General features: G+C 35.5%; 2 protein-coding genes across 2 annotated transcripts in view; both read right to left on the minus strand.

The window, feature by feature from the left end:
* The window catches only part of LOC134741530 (uncharacterized oxidoreductase YrbE-like), a 445,968-nt gene that overhangs the window by 385,291 nt on the left and 42,791 nt on the right, over positions 1-17,886 (minus strand). The window lies entirely within an intron of this gene.
* LOC134741511 (monocarboxylate transporter 9-like) lies at positions 30-10,013 on the minus strand. Its single transcript, XM_063674315.1, has 6 exons — positions 9,572-10,013; positions 8,206-8,476; positions 6,332-6,655; positions 5,632-6,240; positions 4,399-4,590; positions 30-919 (listed from the first exon to the last, which is right to left on the minus strand). Exons 1-6 carry the CDS (start codon positions 9,650-9,652, stop codon positions 765-767), a joined length of 1,632 nt encoding a protein of 543 aa, XP_063530385.1. The 5' UTR covers positions 9,653-10,013; the 3' UTR covers positions 30-764.

A 17,886-nucleotide genomic window follows, 5' to 3' on the forward strand; every position in this document is an offset into this window, starting at 1 on the left:
GAACAATTAGGGATATAGTGAAAGTGTACAAGTGTGCGTGCGTAACGCATTGACAATGAAGACAATAAGCTACAAATTATAGCGAATTCATTGATTAGATATTTCATATTGACAAATTAAGAAGAATACAGAACGATAATCGTATTCTTTTTTATTTGACATAAAATGGTTATATATTGTAAACTGTGTTATTTTAGCTAACTTAGCGGTTTCACTCACGTATTTTTAGTCACTCGCGCGACATGTATCGGAGAGCCTAGGTCTCCATTTTCAAACACTAACAGTGCCTGAGTGAGTAGCGGTCACGACGGGTGGTTGTCACGTAACAACACATCGCGCGCATCGCAACATGTCGCGCGAGTGACTAAAAATACGTGAGTGAAACCGCTAAGTTAGCTAAGTTAATATGTCTCACGATAGTTTAAATTCGATAACTGTGTTATTATGTAACCATATTTTGTAATGTTTACTAAATTTATTTCATTTTCCAATTAAGTATGGTTTTAGTCGCCTATCAATGTATATTTTGTTCGAAAGAAACCTGTTATATTAACTGGATAATTCATGTTTCCTAGTATTATATTTAAATTTAGTTTATTATGACTTTGTAAATACTTTCTATAACTGAAAAAATATATCTGTAAATAATAATAAAAAAATAAATTCATTGTGTTCTGTCTTATTAATTAAAGGAAAAGTTTATAACGAATGCCTGCCCTAAGCATTCATTAAAATATTTATTCGTAACGGTTTAGTTTCAACCTTCAACAACTGGTCGCTTCTTTTGTCTCTTCATTGGATTTGTTCTTGAACTTGAAGTAGAGAAACTCGGCACCCCACATGATTACAGTCACCATTGTGACACAGTTCAAGATAACTATAGGTATTCTGTAGTTTCCGGATAGCTCGCGGACTTTTCCTGAAAAATATGAAGAAATAGCGGTTTTATAGGTACCCGATATTATTATTTAAGTATTTGTTAAATATATACCTTTAATTATATTAATGCCCAATGTTTTGAAAATAAGATTAATACGGATACGTGTGGCTTGCAGGGTAAGTGTTTAGTGCGAGTTCGCAAATGCTAGTAGCAAATGAATGAACTCCCAATAAACACTAATTAATGTGTAAGGCGAAGGCTAGACGTACAATAAATACTGTGATTTACTGCTATTTATTGAATATCGTGATATATGTATGGTTTATACCCTAGCGATTTCGGAAGAGCGGGGTTTTCTGTCACAAGCATATCTAATGCTTAAAAGAAGATCCCATCCCATGCTGTAAACTACTTGTAAGGAACCAATAAACATTTTTTCATTTTCATATATATTGATCGTCTAGTCTAGTATATTGACGGATCACAATATTTATCTCGGCAATCTAGATTTCTGCGGGCTTAGCACGGTAGCATTTTTATCGCCTGTCACCATGCCTGTCACGTTCTAACAAGTATGTATGTGCGAAAGTGACAGGCATAGTGACAGGCGATAAAAATGCAACCATGCTGCCACCGCTGATTCCAGATTGCATTTTGTGATAAATATTGACATCCGTTAATATACTAGACTACACGTACAATAAATACTGCAATATGTCAGTACGCACCGCGACAGCAATGGAGACGACGGAACGCTACGAAACACGTACCTACGCTACAGTACTGACGTGACAAGTATTGCACGTGTAGCCTTATTGCGTGAACAGAATGTGAGATTGTGATCCTTTAGTATTTACCACATTGATGGATTACACTATTTACGAGTATTGTACGTCTAGCCTTCGCCTAAACATGCCCCAATCTGAACACCCACCCACACTTACCCCACAGCCACAGTTAACCGTATTGATCTATTACCTATTTTTTTCTTCTGAGTTTAGCAATCGAAACCAGTAATAGTTATTTGTTATACAAGGGTGCAAAGCTGTATTTTACCCGCGAGTGTGGAATTGAAACACGAGCAAGGGAAAGGATTCTATAGTTGAACCACGAGCGAAGCGAGTGGTTCTAAAATAGAATCCTGAGCGTAGCAAGTGTTTCAACACACGAGAAGTAAAATACATTTGCACCCGTGTGTAACACAAAACTTTTCACCTCACTATAGCGAGGAAAGTGCAAACATCCACAGGCGTTAGATTATCTTCATCACTGAAATCACTCATTTTTTTACGATATTATAACAAAAAACTCTGGAAATTCTGTATTTTTACGTGAGAAGTTTTTAAGTAAAAATTTTGTTGACAATGTTGACATTTCTGACGTATGAAATGTCAATGATGCGTTTTGAAATTGCATCGACTCAACTTGTGCGTTCAGAATTATATTTAACATCATTATTAAAAAAAACGTTTCTTATGGAACTTTAAGGTTTATGACATAAAATCATTAAATAAAGCTAAATTTGGTATTTTTTATTAGATTCTCAAACCATTTGTTTAATGATAATTAATATCAAACGAATCATTATTATGAGCGTTTTACGTTTTGTTATCTGTCAAGCTACTTAAACACGCTCCATCCAAGGTCAAATTACTTTCCCCACTAGTGGATAAAATGCGTTTTTCCCCGCTTGTTTTAAAGGATAAAAGACAACTTTCCGAGCTAGTGAGGGGAAAAATATTTAAACATAAATGAAAAACCCTCCGGCCCTGTGCCCTGACAGTCTCATCCAACATGTCCATCGAACCACTTAGTTCAATCATGAGGAATTCTAAAATTCCACATAGTCCGATCATCGAACCACGAGGAACTCTAAAATTTCACTTAGTCCGACTGTCATAACACCCATTAGTCCGGCTTAAATTTATACAGACTTTAGTGTACAAAATAATCTTCAATTAATTCCCTACACCAGTTGTCTTTGAAGTATGTTGCTAGGAGTTATAGTTTTCAAATAAGGCGAGGAAATTTGCTGGTGCAAATTTTTAAAAGAAATATCAACCAACCAAAGAAGGATTATGACTATTTTAAGAGTACGAAATGTTGTTTCATAGTCCTCTGGAAAATAAAATCGTTTTTTGCCTAGGTGAATTGATGTCTCCCACGTTCCTCATACTGCCTGTAGTGTGTCGTAATATGTATATGTATCGCCAAAATCGTCAAAATTTTCAAGCTGTATGCATGATTTTTTTACTTGAAGACAGCTAGACAGCTATGTTATACTTACCTATATATAGGATAATAAGTACCTAGATAATTTAATGGGGTATATTTAATCCCTTGGTAGTTTTGTTACAACTTTAATCGTTTTTCTAAAAACAACGAAATAATTCAAAATGGTACACAAAAATTGGGGGTCTTTGTAAGTTGTTTTCAGGCGGTTCCCTGAGCCAGAAGGCGAAAAATCTCCTTACATGATCATGTTTTTCTAAGAGGCGTTGATATTAGTAGACGTGGAAAAAATATATGTAGTTCTTGACTATATTATCTTTAATAACATAGCTTCCGATACACGAATTATGACATTTCGCTCGATACAATGAATTCCCAAAGTAACCTCTAACTCGGACTTTTAATCCAACTTTACTCGGTTATTTATTATGTGATACTATAAACAAAAAAGAAGAAAAAACAATCTTAACTTAAATAGTAATTTCATAGCTTTCGAATAAAAAGGTAACGTTTTTAAAATAAATAAAAATCGACAAAATTCGATCAAAATTGACACTTGGCGTGCATTATCTTTCCCGTTCTTTCTTGCGAAATGTGACAGTGATAGCGGCAAACCGATGGAACGGCCTTCAGTTCTATTTTTTTCCGGTTAGGGTTTTACTTTGAGCTTATAAGTCGGACTGGGTGTTCTGTTCTGATCAATCAAAATATAAGGAATTGAAATTGCTGCATGGGTCGACACTAGGTAGGGAGGTAAGGTAAGGTGGTCGAACTAAGTAGATTTAAGAATTCCTCGTGGTTCGATGGTCGAAGTGGAACATAAAATTCCTTATAGTCCGAGTGGTTGGACAGCGATTTATATATTTTTTCTTCCGACATGTCGGACAAGGCTGTCAGATCACGCGGCCGGAGGAAAAAAAAACGTGTCAAATCCTGGAAGGACCCTGAATCGTTTTAGTTCGTATTTTCAAAACACAACAACAACAAATCAATTTTGTTCAATATTTATCATTGAAAATCATCACTTGAAAGTAAATTCTACCAGCCAACATGAGGAAACAACTCAAAATTTGCATTTAATTACTTTGCCACATGTAAATAAAATGAAACTTTCTCATCAGTTTTCTCAGAATAAAGAGAGCCTTTATGAGCTGGCGTCGTAGCACGGTACGCTTATCACTATGCCTGTCACGTTCTAACAAGTATGTGAGTGCGAAAGTGACGGACTTAGTGATAGGGGAACCATGCTGCGCGGGCTGGTGTGGTGAAAAATGAATGATACTTACCTAGCACGGTACCGAGCGTGATAATAATGATACCATTGAAGAACATCTGAATTCCAGAGGCGAAAGGCAGTCGTTCTAAGGGCACGTAGTTCGGTATCACAATATTCATGTAGACCGTCCGCACCCCTTTTGTTATCCCCATTGCTAGGGCTACGAATATCATTCCAATGAACGAAGTTGTAAATAACATTACTGAAAAAAGAAGTTTAATTTTAGTTTTCAACCATGCCTCTTGAGCTGGCTGAAACGGAATAATAATAAGATCGTATAATGGGCACTTTAGGGTGCTTTGGTTTGTTTAGTACGAATGAAAGCACCTTAATCTATTGCTATACATTCTACGACTTTTCTCTTTCCGCATAGAATATTGCGTACGACCAGAGAGCCAGAGATTATACTGTCGGGAGGAGTTTTGAGGTATTATGATTATTTAGCTACATAGAGTACTATTTGCATAAAAAAGGTAATATAAAATATATTAAATAATCGAAACGGATTTACGCCACACTACAGATACATGATATATGAACAGAAGATCTTTTAGTTCATCTTTACATCTAACTAGGGCCCTAGTTTGACTCGTGTAAGAGATTTTTCATAATATAGTTTTCCCCAAGTTTTCCCCCAATTTTTTCGCGCAACTGTAGGTAAGGCCAGACGACTTAAAATATTGACATTTTAACTATGACATTGCCACTTATCACATCAAAGTTTCAAAATAGACATAATTGTACAGTAATCATGAAATTTTTAAGAGAAAATTTGAAGTATTTTTGATATTTTTGTGATAGGTCATATTTTAAAGAGTGTAAAATTTCTACCGCTTTGCGCGTTAAAAGTTGCACGTCCTATTTATCTTTTATGTTTTCGACGTGTTTAATTAAAGGTACTACAATTGGTTTCGATATAATTATTAATTAAACAATTAAAACTTTTTTTTAAATCTAATCATGAACAATATGGCGCCATTTGTTTTAGAACAAAACGAAATTAATGAAACGTCAAACTTAAGCAGCCCTATGACTCTTTTGTTTAAAGTGTTGTCAGGGTTTATGTTTATTAGGTACTTATTTTACAAGATTTGTTGTTAACGTTTCATTATATGATAGTCACTCCACCTTCTGTCATTGTCTCGACTCAAATAGGGCCCCTAAAATCACATAAATCTTGCTTTACAAGAACTGTAATGTTTGCATAAGAATATATTTAATAACTGAATATAAGTGTACTTACTTGATCTAATAAAGATCACCATAGCTAAGCTGACCACGTACATGACTCTGGGTGACTTATTGCACCACTCTCCTATAAACGGAGACACTAGTCGAAACAAAGTGTCGGAAAATCCGATCACAGCCATTAAATTTGCTATTTGCGAAGTCTCAAATCTTAACATATCCTTAAGAATTATTGGAAATAATAAGGAAAAATTAGTCTCTACACAACCAGCCATTGATAATCCAAACATTATGTTCAAGAATATTGGATCTCTCAATAGAGTCAGATCGAAAAAGTCAACAAATTTTTGAACAAGCGTTTTGTTTGATTCAATTTCTAGTGTTTTTTCAATGAAGGCCTCTTTTTCTGGTCTAGGCTTTTTGAGAAGCTCGTTCTCACGAAATATGTTTATCGAACTACCCAAATTGATTTCTTGAGATTCCCACCATTTATACTCTAACACCGATGTTGGTTCTTGAGACTTTTTGTGCACGTCGGGATGTGAAATGGCATTTCTGGTTTCTAAACTTAAACCGTTGGATAGTGATCTCATTGACAGGCTTTTCACAGACACCGATCCATTTTCTTTCGACTCTTCAAGTTGTGGTAGCGATGGTACAGTGCCTGAAATGATTTAGAAAGCTAACTTGAGAAAACTCTAGTTTAATGATATTTAATACAAACAATCTATCTAGGTACTACCGTATTTTCTTACCATTCTGTGGAAGTCCTCCATTAATAAGTTCTACTTGTTCATCTTTGTTTAGCGGTACCATTTCCTGGGGAGGTGTTACCATGTACCATTTTACTGGCCTAAGTAAGCAAGCTCCTACCAAAGAGTGTAGGCAAATTGCTCCCAGAGTGAGCACAGCGTACCTCCACCCGTAGGCATATATGAGTGCACTCATGAGTAGAGGCATGTAGATGGCTCCGAGCCCTGTGATGGACATTCCGACACCAACAGCTCTGCTCCTTTTCTCTTTAAAATATGAATTAATGGCTAGTGAGAAGGCGGCCATGACTGATGCTATTCCCATTGCTGAAAGACATCGAATTGAAATAGTTATTTGTTATACAAGGGTGCAAAGTTGTATTTTACCCGCGAGTGTGGAATTGAAACACGAGCAAGCGAAAGGATTCTATAGTTGAACCACGAGCGAAGCGAGTGGTTCTAAAATAGAATCCTGAGCGTAGCAAGTGTTTCAACACACGAGAAGTAAAATACATTTGCACCCGTGTGTAACACAAAACTTTTCACCTCACTATAGCGAGGAAAGTGCAACATCCACAGGCGTTAGATCATCTTCATCACTGAAATAACTCATTTTTTTACGATATTATAACAAAAAACTCTGGAAATTCTGTATTTTTACGTGAGAAGTTTTTAAGTAAAAAATTTGTTGACAATGTTGACATTTCTGACGTATGAAATGTCAATGATGCGTTTTGAAATTGCATCGACCCAACTTGTGCTTTCAGAATTATATTTAACATCATTATTAAAAAACAAACGTCTCTTATGGAACTGACATAAAATGACATAAAATCATTAAATAAAGCTAAATTTGGTATTTTTTATTAGATTCTCAAACCATTTGTTTAATGATAATTAACATCAAACGAATCATTATTATGAGCGTTTTACGTTTTGTTATCTGTCAAGCTACTTAAACACGCTCCATCCAAGGTCAAATTACTTTCCCCACTAGTGGATAAAATGCGTTTTTCCCCGCTTGTTTTAAAGGATAAAAGACAACTTTCCGAGCTAGTGAGGGGAAAATTACATTTTCGCCTTGTATGATTTGTGTTTTATTTTTGGCAGGCATAAATAATAGGTAGGTAGGTAGGTAGGTAACAAAACAACGATATCAATTATTGTGGTTAAATATAGTGTCCATGGTGATTTTGTTATTTTTTTTTTTATTTTTTTTTTTTATGCCTGACTATACTCGAGAGGTGAATACGAGTATGTAGGTTAGGTATACCCAATAACTTTTACTATTCGGCCCTTTCCGAAACGGCGTTCTTGTCTGTCTGATTTAATTTCTTGTCTTATAATTACTTATATAACAATTCAAGTCTTGGAGACCTTTTACACCTTTAAGGATAATTGAATGATCTTTTTTTTAAAATTTATTATACATATTTTATCTCTGACACCTAGAGACTTTTACATCTCTAAACAATTTTAGTAATTGCCTGTTATTTGTATATTTTTTATTAGTTTTCTTTTTTTTGTGTAATTCGACATTTAGACTGGATACATCTCTAACAAAGTATCTAATATTTTATTGATTCCATATTTGTAATTATTTTTTGTAAATGTTGGTTTTGTATTGCTTGTAAAAATTGACATGTAAAAGTGCCCCTGTGGCCTATTTGCTGAATAAATGTTTGATGTATGATGTTTGCAAAAAAATCAACTGTTAAAACTTTTACTAATAATATGTCGATGTTTTCTACGGAACAGCTACCTAATACCTATCAGAGTATGGTCACTATGGTCATACAACAAAACCACCCTGGATATAAATAAAGACTGCAAACTATCATCAGGAATAAGAACAGAAACAAGTACAACAAACTCACAATTTAAAATGCTATAAGAAAACAGGAATAGCCAGAAACTGGACGCAACGGCCGTGAGCATAAGCCCCCCTGAGATGAGTATGGCTCCCGTGACGGCCACCTTCCTGTACCCGAAGCGTCGCAGGACCGGTCCCCCGAAGAACGAGAGTAGCATCCCGAACCCATGGTTTAAGGTGATAATCAGGGTGCCCTGTGTCGCTGACAAGCCCACGTCGTGAAACGCTTCTTGAAACACTAAGCCGAAACCGGCTATGAGCGGCAGTACCACGACCTAGGACAAAAAACCGGTTAGTTGACTAGTTATTGATTATAATAACCTTTTCTTATGTCTACATTAGGAATCTAGTATTATTGGAGTGATTAAATAGTTACTTAACTTACAGACAAGCACAAGTTTTATGACAAATTTCCTACTCTACTATAGAGCCGAATTTGCGTAATAGCTACCTATGAGTGACTTTATAGTAATACTTATTAATTTTGCAAGTAGGGATACATTAACCTTTTGGACGCCAATGACCGATATATACGCACCATAGGTTCAACGCCAAAGACCGATTAATTGGTCATAGACCACGGAGCAACATAGACCTACATGCATATGCATAAAATTCAATTTGATACAGTTTTGACACTTCGGTGACGTGGCGTCTGGATGACTGCTTTTGTGTTTGACACGGCGTCGAAAAGGTTAATGCGATAATGTATCCATCTACATGCAATGGATATGGTGTCAATGACCTCATGAGGCTCAGTGTATATTATAATAAATATTTTTGGTTAAGAGAGCACTATTGATAGATTTGACACAATACATATCGTTAATTATAGGTACCTAAAGTAATTTACATATGTATTTTCATTATGTTCAATATATGCGAGACCGAAACATAAAAACTCAAAAATGCGCGTTTTCCCAGAAATAAGTCTAGCTAGATCGATTTTTCACCCCCGAAAACACCCATATAGCAAATTTCATCGAAATCGTTAGGGCCGTTTTCGAGATCCCCGAAACATATATATATATATACAAGAATTGCTAGTTTAAAGGTATAAGATTAAGTAATTGGGTGTTTATTATTCTCGATATTTGTTAAAATAAAAAAAAACGCAGGTAACAAGTAAAATAATTGTTAAACTTAGCTATTCTTACAGGCCAATTTGAACGTATTTAGTTTAGACATCAGAATGATAACCTAAATTATGCCATTTAGTTACCTATCGTGCGTCTTGTTCGTGCCAATGCACGACTGCACGTACGCAGCGAAATGCACTATAACTAAATGATAACATTTAGATATCATTCTGATGTCAGTGTACGTTCGAATTGGCCTATTAATTTAATAACGAAAGTACAAATACTTACATTGTTTAAAGCATAAGCAAAGGTGACGACCCAGCCGTATCCACCGTCAGGCGGCACTTTAGTCACTTTGGGTCTAGACATTGTAATGTACCTTAGTTCCCACTATCACATCTCACAATATTCACAATTACTTTATTCACTTTTAATGTTCGTCCCAATTTAAATTTAAAACACTTAGGTATAGATTACAAAAGATTCTCATTGCACTTGTCCTTATTGACTAGTGGATTTTCTAGCACTATCTCACTACATCGTTATTACTACTTTAGCTCCGACTGGGACTCTGCTTAACGCGACTTGGTGTTATTACATGACATGATACCCGTAGACACTCGTTATCGTGTTGACTTCAGTCCCTGTTATCACGGACGAGGTTTTGTGTATTTACTCATAGCTGTGATAATATCTAGGTACCTAATTTAAATAAACTACTTATTTTCATTACACGACAATACAAATACAAATAACTTTATTTTGAGAGAACAATCTCTACAAACAAGTAGGTAGATAAGGTCTAAAAGAAATTCCAAATGAAGATGCTAAAGTAATTTCTATAAATTAAAATATTAGTCCGCAATTATGCTATTTTTTATGCGCATACCTAGATATAACGGCCAAGTGCGAGTCGGACTCGCGCACGATGGGTTCCGTACCATTACGCAAAAAACGGCAATTAATACGTTTGTTGTATGGGAGCCCCACTTAAATATTTATTTTATTCTGTTTTTGGTATTTGTTGTTATAGCGGCAACAGAAATACATCATCTGTGAAAATTTCAACTGTCTAGCTATCACGGTTCAAGAGATACAGCCTGGTGACAGACGGACAGACAGACGGACAGCGGAGTCTTAGTAATAAGATCCCGTTTTTACCCTTAGGGTACGGAAACCTAAAAAGCAAATGTCAGTTCTGCCCACCACATATGTACAAGGTGTATCAAAAATAGTGGCGATCCGTTTAAGGGCATATTTGGTATCGTGTTCAGTTTACGATAAGTATGTAGGTAACTAACATTTTTTTTGACGCAAAAAAAATATTTTATTCTATAGGGCAGGTCGTCTAAGTCGGCCAACCCTCCATACAAAGGCCATACATTTTTTATTCTACTTTTTCTTAAACTGAACACGATGCCTTCAAACTGATCCCCACTATTTTGTTGCGTACACCTTGACTACGAGCAGGTCGATCTGTATAAGATTGTCCCCAAATATGTATTTATTTATAAAAAAACCCATTGTAAGATTTTAACGTTTGGCGTAAATATTTTCGTACAAGAGAATAATTAGCTATTATTGGCTTATGTGTCTGCGTAAAAGAAAGATTTTGATAGTTACAAACATTGAATGTCGTTGCCATCATATATGCAAGTAAAAGTAAATTTTTAGAAGTAGAACGGAGTCAAAGATGTCCGCTAAAAGTTATGCACTAAAAACTATATCGCTATCCAACACAAGAACTTTATAAAATTAGTAAACAGCTTACTATGAGAAAATTATATGTTACAGCGGCAGTATTACGAGTGCATAAAACCTTTGATAAAACTGTAAAGTTTGATAGAACGGTCTTATCACGTAGACGTAAAAAGTCTGTTATCCCTCCAGTGAACTGTAAATCTAAATTTGGAAAAAGACAATATCAGGCATTATCAATACACCTATATAATGTGATTAATGAAAAAATTAACATCGACCTTTTATCGTGGTATGAATGTAAAAAAGCCCTAATAAAGTGGATAAAAAATATACGTATGATGATACAGAAATTCTACTAGGATGATGAGTAGGATAGGAACTGAAACACGCACCCACACACACACACACACACACACACACACACACACACACACACACACACACACACACACACACACACTCACAGACGCAATCTAAATAATATTAGGTAAATTGTTATTTTGTTAAAAGCACAATGTTACATTTTATGGTTAACTGTGTACAAATGTACTAGATAAATGTGGAAGAGCGGGGCTTCCTGTCACAGGTATTATACATACTTACTAGGAAGTCCCAACCATGAGAGTGTTATGATGTACTATTTAACGAAATAAATGCTTTTTTTTTTTTTTTGATCGTAGACCTAAACGTGTTTATTTATTCAAGTACCTACATATATAACGATACAATATACACACACATGAAACACGTAATGTACACGTATATTACGTGTTTTAGATAACAGGCTTAGTAACTGATTACTTAGACGTGAATATGTGTTTTAATCTTAATTAGGTACTATACCTACCAATTGGTAGGTTTTATCTGATCAATATATTTTCGGTCCTACTGCGAATTTCGCAAATTGAAATGTTTATGTTTTTAGGGTTTTTAGGGACCCTATTACTAAGACTCCGCTGTCCGTCTGTCCGTCTGTCTGTCTGTCTGTCTGTCTGTCTGTCACCAGGCTGTATCTCATGATCCGTGCTAGCTAGACAGTTGAAATTTTCACAGATGATGTATTTCTGTTGCCGCTATAACAATAAATACTAACAATACACTCCTTTTTTTGGGAAGTCGTGTAAAAAGTACGGAACCCTCTGCACTTGGCTGGTTTTTTTGTCCAACTCTGTGGCAATGTAGCTAGAGCTGATGTAAGCCAAAAGAAATGGATGTTTTTTTACTGATTTAGGCCGTAACCACTTTTTTTTACGAGAATTTAATTTTACGACAAAATTATTTTATTTTACGGCGGTTTTAAAAAGAGTTTAAATACTCACATTTCACTTGTTATAAATAGTTAGAACCCACGACTAGAGATTATGCTTATCTCATAATCTCATTATCAATTTCTTGCCATATTCTGAAAGCATTATAATCGCCATATTCCCACGGAATTGTAACAGGGTCTAAATTCCTCTCAGTCAGAATATTGAAGGATCTTGGGGAAGCGCAAAAGGCATTTTTTTGTAAAAATGTGTGCTTACAAGTTTTTGGCCAAAATTTCATTTATAGTACAAGCTTTTATCGCTGACTGTACTTTTCTTTCTACAGGCAACTAATACTCATCGAAATAATTCTATAAACACAATTAGGTTGTGTAACGACACAGAGTTCCTATGGCTATGATTGTATTTTTTTCCTTCTATTCAAAAGTAATTAATGCATGTTAGATAATAAGTAATTTATTATAAATAAATAAACTGAACTGAAATGGCTACCGGCTACCTCCTGTCTCCATCATTAGATCAGGTCAATGGTACCATAATATTGCATTGTCAGATTGTCACCCGACTTAAATTATATATGGAAATTTTCAGCTTTATCGCAAACCGCCAACCGGGAAGTGGGTCAAATTTAACTTGCAAGATTTGATCCGTGCAACCATAGTTACACAGGTTAATAAAAAGCTTGTAAATAAAAAAAATAGTTATATATGTAATGTACTCGTACCCATTGACCCTTACTGTTTGAAAGGACGATTTGAAAATTTGTTATCGTTTAGCACAGTATCGTTACATTGAAATTACAAAAATTCGTTCAAGTAACTGCTCCCCTTCAGAGTTCATTGAATTGTAAATTACTAGATACAGAGTATATTGATACAATTATTGTACTAAAGTATCGTATCGTGTTCTATTGATAACAAATCAGGTTGCAACAAGCTACTAGAGTCCTTTACTGTATCAACTGTATGATATCTTTAAACAAATATTTAGTTTATCATCAAAGCGTTACGCTCAATAAAGGGGCTGTAACATCTATGCCTTGACACTTTTTTATGACAGGATGATATGAAACATAATTAGAATCCTAATTAGGAAGGCAGGAATTTTAATTACAAAAATTCCATCAGACACAGACACATTAATTAAATATACGAGAATACATTAAATACCTAAACGTTACAACGAGGAGTTCCTGTTAAAGCTACTCGTTATGGAGCGAAACATGTCGAGCAATCTTCGACTTAAAAAACGCGAGTAACCCGTTTTCATATACGAGTATTTAATAGGAAGATAGGGATCTAACATTATTTTTGATTTAACCTACTGTGGGTACCGTTCTTCTTCCTTTCAAAAATTAATGAATTTATATTATACATATTTAACCCCTTAAGCAGATTCGTTTAATTGTTATTTCTTTTAAGGGGTAAAGTTGATGTTTAAACCGCTCGTGCTAATATTGATACCCGAGCAAGAGAAAGATTCCAAAATTAAACTACGAGCGTAGCGAGTGGTTCGAAAAGTGGAATCTTGAGCGTTGCAGGGATTTCAACACACGTGGGTTAAACAAATTTTGCCACCGAGTGAGACACAACATCTTTCAACACACCAATGCGAGGAAAATACTAATCGTAAAATATCAAACAAAATCAAACCAATTCATATCCAAATGAGGGTCCAAATTTGCAATCTAATGCAAATTTTGAGTGGTTTCCTTTTATACTGGTGGCTAACTTTGCCTCACATGTGGACAAAATGCAACTTTCTCATCAGTTTTTGAACAATCAAGAGACTTTTACCAGATGGTATTGTGAAAAGAGACTAACGTATTGATAACTGTTTGATAATATTGATATGGTTATGATAAAGTAGTCACGTTCGAATTATCATGTAATTACTGAATTAATTGCGGATTAATGACAAATTCGTAAAATGGTAATTTTTTTTATACTAATTATAATGCTGTTTTTAACAGTTCGTGACATAGCAATTATTGTTTTATGTTATTACCGCCATTTAACGCAACTACTACAGGTTTGATGTTTAAACAAATTGGCAAATTTGCCTGTAGTTTAAATTTTGAAATTAAAATCCAATCTTGATTAGTACCTAAATGTTTAAAAAAATACGTGTTTGTATTGTATACAATTATGCACACTATTGAGTGAGCCATTTCTTTCCTTAAGAGTCCGCAGCAAGTTCGGCCGATTTTCACCTTCCCATACAAACGGAGTTTCGTTCTCATTTTAAAACTACATATTGGATTATAATGAAACTTTGCACACAATGCTATATAGCTCCAGGCTACGGCTTATAAAACAAACGAAATAGAGCAAAAACAAGTTTTGTATGAAAAACTTAAATACGCTGTATTTGTTTAACTATGGTATCTAAACCTAAACCTACATAAACTAATACAGGCATTTAATATTGTCTTCGATTACCGCGATAGTTACTCATGAAATAAAACTATGAAAACGGATTATATCGATATAATCCGTTTTCATAGTTTTATTTCATAATACAGGCATAGATATACCTTATCCTATTGTAAGTACAAAGTTTCAGAGCTACGTATGTATGGAGAACCGAGCTTGCTGCGGACTCTTATGTTGAATGTTCTACTCGTCTTTTATGTTTTCGGCATGTTTAATAAAATATACTTCAATTGTTTTTAACAAATGAACAAATTAAGTAAGACTACGTTTTTTTCCGGTCATAAAATGAATGAAACGTCAAACATATACAGCTCTATGACTTAAGAGTTTTGAATAATTCACGGTTAGTTTCACTAGAATTATATTGACCGGGATATAGACCGTGATTACCCTTTGTATTGCTTATGAGCTCCCGATATTTCGACGCAGTGACGCGCAAGAATGAGGATAGACCGAGCGCGAGAGCGCTACACAACTTTGACACCCACCCGATCTTTAGTCACCCGTCACCCGTGAACAAGATGCATGTAACTGCGTCGAAATATCGGGAGCTAATAAACAATACAAAAGGTAATCACGGTCTATATCCCGGTCAATATAAGTCTCTATGACTCTCGTTTATGGTAAAAGCTACCAGTGATTGAAAGCTGATTGTAAAATATTTAATTTAAGAAAGAAAGAAGAAAGAAAAAGCATTAATTTAACAGGATTTGTGGTTTGTGTCTCATTATTAATGCCACGTCCATTATTGGGGTTTTTATTATACGTATTTATAATTCAGCAGTTACTATTGTGTTACGTGCCGAAAAAAAAAGCGCCTGCTAAGAAACGTTCATATTACTCGTATTTTGACGGCATTTGGATTACTACATAGGCGCTGCTATGTTGCCTAATAGCCCTTTAAACATTTAAGTAATTTGTTATCGCTTTTTACACAAATCTTGTAAATAACTTTATCGTTATACACAATATTATAACGCTTGGATTTTTTTAAACAACAAAATTGGTAATGTAATTCTAATCGTGCAGTTTAGGTACCTATCTACTATTTTAAATAAATATTAATCTAGAATTAGGTAGGTTATACATGAAGATTAAAAATGGGCCCTTAACGTTTTCCTTCAAACTAATTTTTAAATCAAAGTACACGTCCTAAAACTTCCTAAAACTTAGTACATACACTACACTTGATGAGTCTTTTCAAAAGGGTTTATTTCTCTATGAACACCATACAAAAATAAGCCCTTTTGAAAAGACACTCCTCACTTGTAACAAACACTATTTAGAAACAAAAACACACTTCACTCTGTCACTGATAGACGAGGTATCACTGTTTTGATGACACACGCGTAGTGTGAAATGCGTGTGTGTGCGCACTCGGATGACCCCTAGCACTGCGCCTGCGGCGGCGACTAATCGACTTCATTGATTAAGAGTGCCGGTTTACTCAACGAGCGTTCATGATGTACACCGCAATCGTAGTACAAAGTGTAGCATGACGCTACATCTGTCGTCAATTTTGGAAACTACTTGCTTGTCTGTCATGTCTAGTTTGCTTGTTTGTTTAGTCGTGTCGTATAGTGTGAATTGATTCACACAATTACGGTTAGATGGCGGTTTAAAGAAACACATGGAACTTTTTTTGGACGGTGTTATTTTCGATATTGGCAGGTAACAATTGCGTTGAATTTTGAGTTTCAATTTTGATTCGGAAAGAAGAAATTTGTTTTCTTCGGGGTACTTCAGATGGATTTTGAGATTGACGTGTAAAGATCTGTTTGTGATTATATTAGATTTTTTCCTTGTTTTCCGTCAAAGTTAACCTTTTAATCTAGAGGAACGTTTTCTTCTGAGGTTGCTAATAATAACTTCGAGTGCGCTTTACTTCCCGTCGTTCTGCGGCCTTGTTGGCCGTAGTTGCCTGCACCAGGACGTCCAGGACCTTTTTTAAGGCCACCGTCGAGCAGTGCTCCGGTGGTGCGTGGTGGCCGTATCAACGACGGGGCGCAGCCGCCGACGTGCAGTCGGCAGTGGATGGTCGTCGACCGGCGGTCAGGTATCAGACCCACGGAGGAGACGAGCCCGCATACTGCGTGGTTCGATAGCGTTGGTTGGCCGAACGTTTTCTTTGGAAAGGAACTAGCAGACCCACGGGGGACACGAGCCCGCATACAGCGCGGTTCGATAGGTCACGGTACAGCTTCGGTTGGCCGAACGTTTTCTTTGGAAGGGAACTAGCAAATTGTCATCGTCTACGGAGCTTGAATATTTTTCAACGTTATGGAATCGGTTCCCGTTTAATAACCCTATAATTGTTCATTGTTATTTTTTTTGTGCAATATTTCTTTTAATTCTGTAAAGCCGCTGTTATCCGTATTCAGCATTTCTTTAAGGCATTTTTTAAAATTCTAATTGCCCCTAATTGTCAGGCGAAACTAATATTCGGCAATAAATTTAGGTACCTATCACCCGTTTAAACAGCCATTATCGTCCATAATCTCCATCTCATTAATCCATTTCTTTCCTTCTACAGCTAAATTTATACGCCGTCATCTTTCGCACGTACACCAGTTCACGCCAGTGCGGAAAGCGGACCGTCAAAAAAACAATTTGTTTTGGTTATATTAATTTTTTTAAATTCCATGTGTAGATTTTTTTAGTGATGTTCGGAAGTGCTTAACAAATTATACGTGTTGTGCAGAAGATTTGTTTTACAGCAAAAGGTGACGTGTCACTGACTTCGACAAAATCACTTTCACAAGCCATATGTGTTCAGTTGGTGTTCAGCTTGAAAATAATTATTATTTGTGTAGCTGATTGTTACACAATAGTACATTTCGATGCTAGTGCGGAAAGTATGTCATTACTTCACGAGTACGACGAGTGAAGAATGACATTTCCGCACGTGTATCGAACGACGTTTTTACAGTTGCGAAAAATGAGAAGAAAGAAACAACAAGTAAGGAATAAAAACAATATCGAATGTTGCCTTTGGAAACTTAGCTTGCAGTAAGAAAAAACGCCTCTTCTTTGACAGGCGTTTCAGCAGCTATTCCTACATCTACCTTCCACAGCCATTCCGTTCCATTCAGACAACTTATTAAGAACGGTTTTTCAATCTTCAATATTAAAAAAATAAACGTGTTATAATGATGAAGAGGTAAGTAATAAAATATGAAATATGTATATTTTATAAATA

This window comes from Cydia strobilella, chromosome 5, assembly GCF_947568885.1.
Source record: "Cydia strobilella chromosome 5, ilCydStro3.1, whole genome shotgun sequence".
Classification (NCBI taxonomy): Eukaryota; Metazoa; Arthropoda; class Insecta; order Lepidoptera; family Tortricidae; genus Cydia; species Cydia strobilella.

Excerpts from the sequence above, each read along its gene's own strand:
- LOC134741511 (XM_063674315.1), bottom strand. The coding sequence starts at position 9,652 with ATGTCTAGACCCAAAGTGACTAAAGTGCCGCCTGACGGTGGATACGGC. Across the intron at positions 8,477-9,571 it reads TTGCTTATGCTTTAAACAAT|GTCGTGGTACTGCCGCTCAT; the intron begins GTAAGTATTTGT and ends TTTTTGTCCTAG. Across the intron at positions 6,241-6,331 it reads TGGAGGACTTCCACAGAATG|GCACTGTACCATCGCTACCA; the intron begins GTAAGAAAATAC and ends AAATCATTTCAG.